We start from the raw sequence: 12,851 nt of genomic DNA on the forward strand, positions 1-12,851 counted from the left end.
TGAATATAAAAGTTAGATAAAGGACATTGAAAACCATTGACTCAAGTAAATGAGTAAAAAGATAGTTAGAAAACCACAATACTGTGTGTGACAATAGTGAAAACAATATGATTAAAACTGATATGGATTTCTATTATATTGTAATCAATCATATATAGAAGCAATAGATTAGGTTTGTTGTAGTGGATTTATTTTGTTTGCGGAAGTAGACATGAGTAATTGAAAAATTACTATTTCTCAAAAGTAAGTAGACACTGCGATGATTAATACGATTTATGCTGTCAATTCAAAATTATTCGTGATGTACCAATTTTTTAAGGATTTTATATGTACAGGTAAACTACAAATATAAAGTGTAATTCTATCAAGTGAACCAACACCCGAAGTGGTGATTGCGTGGTAGGGTAAAAACGAGTGGATACCGCTAGGTATTCACAGTTGTCTTGAATTAAAGGATATTTAATTTTACTTATTAAATTTATTAATTTATTTAAACAACATTTACTTTTCATTCTATTTATATTCTCGATGTCATTTCACTTTCACTTTCATTTTCTATTTATAAAACGTCACCATAACTACCGTAATTATACTTACACTTCCAGTTAACTGCTTAACCACTTAACCTCAAGAAATGCACCTCACTGTAAATCTGATATGTAACATTGTCCTGATGACACCTATCTATAGGTGAAACATGTTGACCATTAAAACTATTACTATGCGGTAAAAATATCTGAGTGTTGTTGTCTTTTGTGACACATACAAATATAAAGGTTAAACAAACAATGAACTTCCCTCGGTTTGAATCCAAAACAATATGATTTGTTCTTTATCTCAGAAAATTGATACCAAGGAGTGAACATTGAAGTTTAACACTTGCACTTTACAAAAGAACTTTTAAAAAAAAAATTGGTAATGATTGTTTATAATTTCAAATATTGCTTCTTAAGTCTGTCAACACTGAGATCGTGATTTTGAATTTCACACATGACAGGTGAGTTTACTAATTAACTAGGATAGCATATAGTCATGTTGCTGTAAGTGATGTTAAACACCAACAATCAATTTATCAACCAATCAAATATTGCTTTTCTCTTAGAATTTTGGATTTTTGTAATTGTAGAAAGCTGCTATTTCAAGAAAAGAATCCAAAAACACTGAGAGGATTAAAGACAGTGTGCCAGCAAGTGAAATTATAACCTTAGAATCTAAAAATGCCCACTTGTCACCAGCTGCAGGTTCAGAGAAATTAATTACACCTCTATATACTGCAACACCTATTATTGATATTTTAGAGCAAGATATAATGGCAAAAACTTGTAAGTTATTATTTATACAGCAAATTTGAGAACTTCACAAATGAATTCCTTATTTATGTTATTAGAGCAGAAACTGCCAACAGGATAACAACTAATGAGAAACCGACTAACAACAAATATACGTATAGTTTGGTAGGTAGGATTAAAATATGTTGTTGGTATGATACTGCTGCTCCAGAAAACATTTTCTTGAGAACATAAAATCGAAAAAGTGCATGTTTGCTTTCAAACTAACATGTCTGCCATAGAGTGAACCTATTGTTATAAGAATCAGCTGCAGATATTATCTCTAGTTAACATTTATTTTATTACTTTTAGGTATATCAGAAGTGTGGCAATGGACACAAGTTGGTACAAATGACACATTAGGCACCATTGGTAACATCAGCATAACGTTAGAAAGTTTATTTTTTTTGCGGGGCTTTTTGCCAGATGAGGTACATAAAAATATAGTCCCTTTTTATTGTCTCAGAAATCGTCCCACCCTGATTTTTTTTTTTTTTTTTTTTTTTTTTATACATATTCTGCTGCTCTATGATGACAAAATCGTCCTACGAGAATAAAGATTGATTAATTACGAGATGGGCATGAAATATTTGAGTAAGGAGTAATGTGCTGTGTCCTGGAAGGCAAGTCGCGCTATGTCACAAATTTCTCTGATAAGAAAACTCTTGATTTTTTTTTATTTATATAATGACTTTGTGTCAGGAAACTTGGACTGTAAATGATATCCAAAGTGCAAGAATCGTTGAACACATTGGTACAAAAACATGACTGGATTAAAGAAATTGACACAAGCATGAACTTGTTAGATTTATGGCTGTATTTTGAGTTCAAGAGGTCGACAAACATACACATTGTGTTATATGTAATATACCTGACTTAGGTTTGGGGGACTAAAGACAAGTATAATATAAATAAAACAAAGAGCTTTCAAATTATGATCCTTTTACTTTGGATTCAAACATTAACCTTGACGGGCATATGAATAAATTGAGATTTGAAACTAGTTAAATTTTCATCAGTAAATTCGCAGTCTTCAGTATCAGTGCAATAATTAGCATAGTTTATTTCTTCACGTTGACGACTTTGAGGCGGACTCCTTTTTCTGGCACCTATGGATGAACGCCCGAGGGGCGTGCCCTATGACCCCAGGGTTCGACTAGTTTCCCGGATTACTATGATGGTGACACTGAAAAGCACCATGTCCAAATTGCTGACAAAGTTGACACTGCAGAGTTGGACTTATTTCACCTTGACCATTCCAGTTGCAATTTGCTCGAAAGTGACCAGGAGCCTGACAATTAAAGCGCGTTTTTGATCGGTTATTTCCTGCCTGACTTGAAAAGTTATTGTTGTAACGAGGGTTTTGATATTTTGGAGGCATTCCTGGTTTGATATCGTTATTTTATGATTTTAATTCTGATAATGCTTTTGTGAGCTCTTTAACTTGGTTTTGTAACTCTTGAACCGGATTATTATCATTAACAACCATTGGCTTAGCAGCTGCAACACAAACTACATCGTCCTTCCTATACCCATAGGCTTCGCCCATTTTAGCTGCGGACAATGCACTGGCACTGTCTTTATGTGTACCAGCCCTAACAAAAAACGCAAGCTGTTCCGGTAAACCCTTGATAAACTGAGAGAGAATTTCATGGTCCTTCTTTTTCAAAATCTGAGCTTTCTCAACTATCTGTCCATAAAAATCTTCCAAAATTTGACCCCTACTTAATTTCATATTTTGAAAATTTTCGCTCTCAAGGAACACGGTCGGACTTTGCCAATCTAACTCTATATACTTTTCATCAAAAATTGCAAGAAATTGTCTCCATGTGCGTTTGCTTCCCGCAACTAGTGAATTAAACCATGTTAATGCAGGGCCTGTTAAGTTAAGGTGAAAAGCGGCAATCATTCTTTGATCATGGGCATGGTCAATTTTGTGAAGAGTTGCAAATGAAGTAAATTCTTTCATAAACACCGGCGCATTTTCGTGGGGATAGCCCCCAAATTTGCGACAAGCAGCCAATTTTTCCATTATTGCATCTGAATCTCGAATGAAAATACCTGGTTGATTTGCCAATGGCACAGACATTTTGGGAGTGTTTATTGTAGGAACTAAAGAAAGTAATTCGTTAAATTCGGCATCCTCAGATTCGTAATTTCGTGGCATATAAGTGTCATGAAAAAGAGCTAGATTGTCGTCACTATCATATCGGTTCATGAGTTAAACACTCGATCTTCTTGTCATAGAAAGTTCAAATGTAATGAGATAAATCTCACATACACAAATAAACAGTTTTATTCAAATATACAGCCATTTTCTTCCCTCACGTAACATTGTGAGTCAAACCACGTGTTTTGTACTGTTGACAACTATTTCAAGGCTTCATTTTAATGTTTCATATGTTCATTTTGTATATATATCAGGTACCAATTGTTTCGATTTTAGGTTCTCCACTATGTAATATACCTGACTTAGGTTTGGGGGACTAAAGACAAGTATAATATAAATAAAACGAAGAGCTTTCAAATTATGATCATTTTACTTTGGATTCAAACACAAAAAGAGGCTGATACATGTAATAATCACACCAATCACGGATAATGCAATACAACAGTTCCGGAAAGTATGGATTCAACATACAGATATACAACATATAGCTAGCCCTTAGATTTACCCAAGTGTCTGGTTTTATTTGGTGTTTCGGCTTGCAGAAAATCTGTTATACCTGTCAATTATGTGATTTTTTTTTTCAAATTACTGTGGATTCATTATTATTCCTTGGATACCAATTTTCGTTGGTAAAGGTGAACCACAAATTCAAATTTTTAACAAATTACACATTTTCTATAGGCTTTGTATGCAGAGATTGACCAATCCACGAAATCAAATGCCCACGAAAATGCAAGTTTTCCACAGTCCTTGAAAATTGATATCAACAAAAATAAATGAATCCACAGTAGGTTAAGAGGGGGCTGATTATCATTAATATAACTATGTCAAGTAAGTTTTTATAACACATTTGAATTACAAAAAGATGTAGTTTCTAACTGGGGTACAATTTAAAGTAGTTTGTAAAAAGAGATACCAAGTCCATGAAAATAAAATAAAACTCAAGTTTAAAACAAAATTACTAAGTTACACATGTTACAAATGGAATGCAATACTTACAGAACAGATAATGGCAATCATTGAACAAAAGACAAACCTGGGAACAGAGAAAACACAAAACAACAAATAATTGACAAATGACACTGAAAACTAAAAATAAATGAGAAACATGGATCCTGAAAAACGGGGGCTACGTCAGACAGTGAACAGAACTTGCATATGAAGACCAGCTTTTGTTTTTCAAATTTCCTACATGAGGCATTTGCCTCAATTTAGTTACGGCCCTGTAATAAAAGTGAGGTTATGATGTTGGATACCAAAATGAGACTTTGAGAAACTTTTCTTTCCAGGTAATTGATGCCTTTTTGCATCAATTGACTTCAGAATCAGAGAAAACAATATATATTAACAGTACTATAATGACAGCAATTGCATCTAGGCAAGCAGATATACATGGCTGTTTACAGGAGGTAAATATAATTATATTTATAAGTGTATTGCACAAAGATTGTAAAAATGCAGATATTTTAAAAATTAATCAAATTTCACAAAATGTCCTGTAAAACCTGCATAAACACCAACTAGGGCGCTATGAAAAAGGACTGCTTTAGATACTGTTTTTTTTTAGGTTTCCAGATTGACAGGAAGTTATCAATTTGTGACGACAGCTATTTTGCATGTAAAAGTTCTGTCTTATTGTAAACTGTAAACTAATAATTGAAATGATAGGATAATGAGATGACTTTGCCAAAAATATTTTGACATAAACAGTACCAGTTTTCTCTAACTTTCAACCATTTAACTGTGCAAGATCTTGTCTTCAGTCATTGTTTTCATAGGCTTTGGAAATTGGAAAAATTGGTTGTTCTGGAACTTCCCTGTATTTCATAAAAGGAACATTTTACAATTTTTTTTATATCCTTGTATCTCAATGAGACCAAATTTTCCTTAAATAACATAAATTAATCATGCATTTTCGTCCATTTTTAAAAAATCGCAAGATTTATAATGAACAGAATAATTTCTGAGTTTACAGTGTGCATTTCAGAACTCAAGTCAAAATTATAGTTTAGTCATGAGAAGATTAAACACTATTTTGATTGCTAATTGGTCTTGCTGTTAAAATGTTGTTACTATTACTATTTGTAGGTCAACTTCAAGGACTATGATTGCATTATTGGAGCAGTTAATGAAGGACAAAATCACTGGACATTATTGGTATGTCAAGATATTTGATTTGAACATAGATCTGAAACATAAGTTGTACATTTCACAATCTGCAGTCATATGTATGTCCAACTAGTATATATATTTGTTTAGGGGCCAGCTGAAGGACGCCTCCGGGTGCGGGAATTTCTCGCTGCATTGAAGACCTGTTGGTGGCCTTCTGCTGTTGTCTGTTCTGTGGTCGGGTTGTTGTCTCTTTGACACATTCCCCATTTCCATTCTCAATTTTACCAGTTATACTTTAGTCTCACTCTGTAGATTCTGCATACATAAACAGATATATTTAGAGTTTTAGTCTTTTCATATGGCTGATCATGTACAGACACATGCATAATATGCTATATATCTTGTTTAAAAGAGAGGCCAAAGATGCCAAAGAGATATTCAAATTTAATTATTCAAGAAGCTAACACAACATGCCAAAGAATCAAAGCTTTTCATTGCCATCTTTTTAAATTATGTCACAAATATTTAGATGATGTGAGCCATTAGGCTTAATCCAAAAAAAACCCATATTTTGCTAGGAGATATATTTTACAAAGATGCAAATGTATTTAAATTTTCTCTTTGTTCATATATATTTTGTGTTTTATGTACTTTACAGGTTATTTTTCCACAAGAAAAAATGATATGTTACTATAATCCAATGGGTGAAATGTTCCTGTCTATGCATGAATTGATGGAGAACTGGTAGTAAGTATAAAAGACTTTTAGTCTTAATTTGAACAATTTTTAGCTCACCGGGGCCCGAAGTCCCCATGTGAGCTTATGCCATCACTTGGCGTCCGTCGTCGTCCATTGTCTGTCTTCGTTTGTCGTCTGAAACTATTTCAAAAATCTTCTCCTCTGAAACTACTGGGCCAAATACCTTCAAACTTTAACTAAATTTTCCTTAGGGTATCTAGTTTATAAATTGTATCCGAAGTTTTGATCCACAGACAAACATGGCCGCCATGGCTAAAAATAGAACATAGGGGTCAAATGCAGTTTTTGGCTTATATCTCAAAAACTAAAAACTCTAAAGCTTTTAGAGCAAATCTGACATGGGGTAAAATTGGTCAATTGGTCTAGATCTATCGGCTCTGAAATTTTCAGACGAATTGAACAACCCATTGTTGGGTTGCTGCCACCGAATTGGTAGTTTTAACAAAATTTTGCAGCAATAATGTTCAGCAAAGTAAGATCTACAAAAAAGTTAATATGACCATAATTGTCAATTGACCCCTTAAGGAGTTATTGCCCTATAAAGACAATTTTACACAATTTGTTCATCAAGTTTGCTAACATTTAAAAATCTTCTCCTCTGAAACTACTGGGCCAATTACCTTCAAACTTTTATTAAATGTTCCTTAGGGTATCTTGTTTATAAATTGTATCCGAAGTTTGTATCCATCGACAAACATGGCCGCCATGGCTAAAAATAGAAGATAAGGGTCAAATGCAGTTTTTGGCTTATATCTCAAAAACTAAATCTTTTAGAGCAAATGTGACATGGGGTAAAATTGTTTAATTGGTCAAGATCTATCGGCCTTGAAATTATCAGATGATTCGAACAACCCATTGTTGGGTTGCTGCCAACCGAATTGGTAGTTTTAACAAAATTTTGCAGTTTTTTGTTATTATTTTGAATATTATTATAGATATATATAAACTGTAAGCAGCAATAATGTTCAGCAAAGTAAGATCTACAAAAAAGTTAATATGACCAAAATTGTCAATTGACCCCTTAAGGAGTTATTGCCCTTTAAAGGCAATTTTACACAATTTGTTCATCAAGTTTGCTAACATTTAAAAATCTTCTCCTCTGAAATACAGGTGAGCGATTCAGGCTCTTGAGAGCCTCTTGTTTATTAACTTGTGCTTATCTTGAATGTAATTTTTTGGGTATCTATTCTTACTGATAAATTATGTAAATTAAGAATTGATTCATTTAAACTTATTCTTAAAGGTTACCAATTTAACACCATGGTAAATCTTTAAATATTGTTATTACCAGTACTAACATTGATTTTTGTGAACCTGTGACTTTTGTCGCAAAAGTGAGATATAGCGATCCTACGTACATTCTGTCGTCGTTGAGGTTATAATTGTAAAAACTTTCTTAAACTGTCCTGGATTTCTACCAAACTTGGACGGAAGTTTGTTTATGATCATAGGATAGTATCAAGAAGTAAATTTTGTTAAAAAAAAACAACTGTTTATCCGTATTTTACTTATAAATGGACTCAGTTTTTCTGCCAGTTAGCATTACATGCTTCTGTTGTTAAGGTTTTTAAAATTGTAATAGCTTTCTTAAAATATTCTGGATTTCTACCAAACATTGACAGAAGCTAGTTTATGATAAAAAGCTGGTGTTACTCCTCTGTCCCAGCTGGTTAGGAGAGGGATGAGTGCGCACAAACATGTTTACCCCGCCATATTCTTTATGTGCCTGTCCCAAGTGAGGAGCCTGTAGTACCAATATTTTTCTCTTTTGAATTATTTCACTTTTATTTTTTTTCATGTATTGGCCTTTGATAGTTGATTATTCAGTATGTTTTTTTCTCATTGTTGAAGGTCAACAACTTTAAAAACAGCTATAAAACCAGGTTTAATCAACCATTTTCTACATAAGAAAATGCCTGTACCAAGTCAGGAATAGGACAATTGTTATCCATTTGTTTCATGTGTTTGAGCTTTTGCCATTTGATTAGGGACTTCATTTTGAATTATCAAGTAGGTATTTTTGTTCTTTTATTTTTTTCTATACAGACTTAGAATCTTATTAATTTACCTGTTTATGATGATGATCCTTAACTTTTTGTAGTGACGACTCAAGTTGATCTTTTTCAAAACTGTATTGGAAGAGATCTAATGTTTGGAGCATTACCCTGTATATATATTCATGCCTCTGAAAGAAATCTGTACAATATGAGAAGTAAGTTATTTTATAGTGATTGCCATATTTACAAGATATTCAGTTATAACTTTCAAATTTCAGTTACTTTATGAAGAAAAGGTCAGATTTTATGCTTGATGGGGAAGGATCATGGAGAGTACAAGTCCTAGAGCACTCAAAGCAAATGGATGGCACATCATGTGGTGTTTATGTATTGAAGGTTTGATATATTATTTAAAAAACTTAATTTAGTCATACATACATGATTTTTTTATTAGTTATTATTGGCCTTGAACTAGCTGTCAGTAACTGTGAGTACTCTCAAATCTGTACTTGGTGTTCTTTTGTTGTTGGGATATACATGTACCAGGCCAAATCCACTCTGTGTAGGATTTGTATCCATCTGATGAGTTTAGCCTTTTTCAAATGATTTTTATACCCCCGCTTATAAAAGTGGGGGTATACTGTTTTACCTCTGTCTGTCCATCCTTCCGTCAGCCCATCTGTCAGTCTGTTCGTCTCATGAATATTTTCTTTGCATTTTTCTCAGGAACTACTTGACAAGGATTTCTGAAATTTGGTTTCAAGGTTTATATAAGTAAGTTATACTGTGTGATGCGTTTTCAGTTTCATCACTCAACAACTTCCTGTTTACCGAACACTTGTATTATTTTACACATGATAGCCAAGTTGAAAATTTTCGTCGCATTTTTCTCAAGAATGACTTGACAAGGATTTCTGAAATTTGGTTTCAGGTTTTATATAAGTCAGCTGTACCGTGTGATTTTTTCAGATTCATCACTCAACTTCCTGTTTACCAAAATATTTCGGCGGGGGTATCATCAGTGAGCCGCAGCTCACAGTTTTACTTGTTTAAGTTTGTTCTTATGGTGTACTGTTTCAACACAGTGTCAGGTTAGGGGAGGGTTGGATTCTGCTAACCTGTTTTACCTAGGCCTGCCACATTCTGTATGTATGTGCCTGTTCCAAGTCAAGAGCCTGTAATTAAGTGGTTCTTGTTTGTTTATGTGTTACATATTTGTTTTTTTGTTCATTTTTATACCCCCACTTTAAAAAAGTGGGGGTATACTGTTTTACCTCTGTCTGTCTGTCCATTAGTCCATCCATCAGTACGTCAGTCCATCGGTTCCCTTTCTCAGGAGCTACATCATAAAGATTTCAAAAATTTGGTTTCAGGGTTTATATAAGTCAGTTATACCGTGTGATGTGTTTTCAGATTCATCACTCAACAACTTCCTGTTTACCGAATACCTGTATCATTTTACACATGCTAGCCAACTTGAAAATTTTCGTCACAGGAACTACTATACAAGGATTTCTGAAATTTGGTTTCAGGGTTTATATAAGTCAGCTATACCTTGTGATGCCTTTTTAGATCCATCACTCAACAACTTCCTGTAACCATGTAGGAATATCACATGCGAATAAATTGTCCATTTTTGATTGATTTAAAGCTGTCATGCGATAAATTTGTTACAGGATTAACTAATGACCCCCTACTGACCATAGAGGGTGAATAAAACCCACAAACTTAAAGGTCCCCCCAAATTGTTGGCTCAGCTCCCTCCTACAACTACAATTCAGTACATTTAGTTTCTAAGGAATGACTTTTTGTAGTGTAGCTAGCTAAGTGGTTGGTTGTTCAACAAGTTTGAATTCACTTGAAAGTCTTTTATGAGTTACTTTTTTATACCCATGCAACAAAGTTGCAGAGAGTATAATGTTTTAGACCTGTCCATCTGTCCCTCTGTCAGTCCATCAGTCCTCTGATACCGCACAACAGAATTTCAGGAAACGGTGTAGATAATAAGGACATTTAATGTAGATGTGCTTTTCAACAGGAAATTACTATTGATTTTTTTTTCTAGGAGTTATGCCCCTTTGAACTTAGAATTTAGGCCTAATCATACTACTGCAACAGTTTGTCATCGCAACTTCTCAAAAACCACACAACAGAATTTCATGAAACTTTGTATATAATGAGGACATACAGTGTAAATGTGCATATTCACAGGAAATTTTTTATCAGTTGACCTTTGTAGAGTAATGTGTCTTTGAACTTAGAAATCTTTTGAGATTTTGTTTGTCCAGTGACAATATGAGGGTGTGGGGTATGTGAGCGTACTCACAAATGTTCTCTAATTTTTGAATGCAAGATTTTTATGGCCATATAGTTTTACCCTTGTCCGTCATTCAGTCATTCCGTCATTCTGTCATTCCGTCATTCCGTCATTCCGTCATTCCACAACAAACCATTATACAGACTTTTTTTCTAAATGCCTTCAGATATTGGGCTGATATTAAGTTTATTAGTTAACCATGATGAGTTACAGATCAAGTATAAGTTTCGTTCCACTCCGCTAATTTTTGCAGAAATTACGGGGTTTTGACTTTGATAAATTGTTGAAAATCACAGTTATACAGACTTTTTTTCTAAACTCCTTCAGATATTGGGCTGATATTTGGTATGTGAGTTTACCATGATGAGTTACAGATCAAGTTTAAGTTTCTTTCTGCGCCGCTAATTCTTTCCGAAATTACTGAGTTTTGACTTTGATAAATTGTTGAAAATCACAGTTATACTGATTTTTTTTCTAAACACCTTCAGATATTGGGCTGATTTTTAATATGTGAGTAAGCCATGTTCGGTTACAGATCAAGTTTAAGTTTCGTTCCGCTCCGCTAATTTTTGCCAAAATTACGGGCTTTGGACTTTGATAAATTGTTGAAAATCACAGTTATACAGACTTTTTTGCTACACGCCTTCAGATATTGGGCTGATTTTTGGTATGTGAGTTAACCATGATGAGTTATAGATTTAAAGTTTAAATTAGGTTTCTCTCCCCTGATTTTTGCCAAAATTACGGGCTTTGGACTTTGATAAGTTGTTGAAAATCACAGTTGATTTTTGATATGTGAGACTACCATCATGTTTGTGTCCACATGTGTTGTTGAAATTGCAGTTTTTCAACTTTTTGAGATGGGGCCATTCGTGTGGTTTTGACACATCTAGTTTAATTTTATTTCATTTTACATTTGTACATAAGTATGCATAATTAAAGCAATAAAGAAAAAGAAAAAACTAACACTAGAGTGTTAATAATTTATTATTGCGAACCCAATGAAAGTTTTCCACAGTGCCATCTCTATCTTGACCAGGTATTTAAACTTTTGCAAGTTCACCTGTCCTATTGAATAGATACAATAGCTATTGTTCTCTGTGTAGTTTATTCTCTGGGACCTTTAAATTTCTTCTAGAAATCAACTTTTTATGATTGAATCAATGTTTATATTAAACTGAATGAAAATATATTATTAATATTGAATAAATACATCAGCACACGCAATTAATGAGTATAAAAAAAGTATTTTTGTCTATATATAAGAATTTTTTTTTACACAGGTAATTTAATCAATGAATGATAGATTTCTCTTAGAAGAAATTTAAAGGTCCCAGTGAATAAACTACACAGAGAAAAATAGCTATTGTATTCATTCAATAATAATAAATACCTGGTCAAGATAGAGATGGCACTGTGGAAAACTTTCATTGGGTTCGCAATAAATTTGAATACAAAGTGGTGTTTTTTATTACTTGATTAGATGGCAGACACAGTCCTTTCAAATGGTGATGTAGGATTTCAAATGACACCAGAAGAACTACTAATGTACCGCCTACATATTGGTGCTGTGATAATGAGAAATCTAGGTAAAGCTTTATATACACATTATCTGAAATTATAGTTTAGTAAACACTTTTCATAGAAAAGTTACAGATGAAGAAAAGAGGACCAACTTTTGTAGTATAAATTGATGACACAACATTCATTCACATACACTTGACAAAATCAAAATCAGTTCATCTGCACCGCATGCTGTTTTTTTTAGTGTTCAGAACATATTTCACCTGATATAAAAACTGAATGAATTCATTTGACCCAACCCAAGATAAAATGAATTGTTTAAATTAAAATTCATTAATTACAATACATTAAAAGGATTTGGACAATTATGACAAATTTACAATAAGAGAATTCTAAGCAGACAACCATCAGCAGTGATCTTGTAGGACTTGTTTCCTGCCACGAGTGATTCTATAAATTTTAGTGACTGACCTTTGTAAATATTTGTGTATAAATTATAATTGTGTATGTTTTTGTCCAGCCTTCAACTTTTGTCGAAAAAGCAAGACTTAGCGATCCTACATTCCGTCTGCAGAGGCGGCGTCCACAAATATTCACCCTTAAACTGGTTAAAGTTTTTGAAATCTTAATAACTTTCTTAAACT

At 33.3% G+C, this 12,851-nt stretch overlaps 1 protein-coding gene across 1 annotated transcript in view; it reads left to right on the top strand.

Moving 5' to 3' along the window:
- Positions 1-5,592: 5,592 nt before the first annotated feature.
- LOC127702782 (uncharacterized) overlaps positions 5,593-12,851 on the top strand; it is a 35,584-nt gene continuing 28,325 nt past the window's right edge. The window contains exons 1-4 of the mRNA XM_052207085.1: positions 5,593-5,655; positions 6,269-6,357; positions 8,645-8,762; positions 12,167-12,272. Of these exons, the coding sequence (XP_052063045.1) occupies positions 6,290-6,357; positions 8,645-8,762; positions 12,167-12,272 (292 nt within the window). The 5' untranslated portion in view covers positions 5,593-5,655; positions 6,269-6,289. The remainder of the gene's footprint in view (positions 5,656-6,268; positions 6,358-8,644; positions 8,763-12,166; positions 12,273-12,851) is intronic.

The sequence above is a fragment of the Mytilus californianus genome, unplaced genomic scaffold (genome assembly GCF_021869535.1).
Source record: "Mytilus californianus isolate M0D057914Y unplaced genomic scaffold, xbMytCali1.0.p SCAF_5, whole genome shotgun sequence".
NCBI lineage: Eukaryota > Metazoa > Mollusca > Bivalvia > Mytilida > Mytilidae > Mytilus > Mytilus californianus.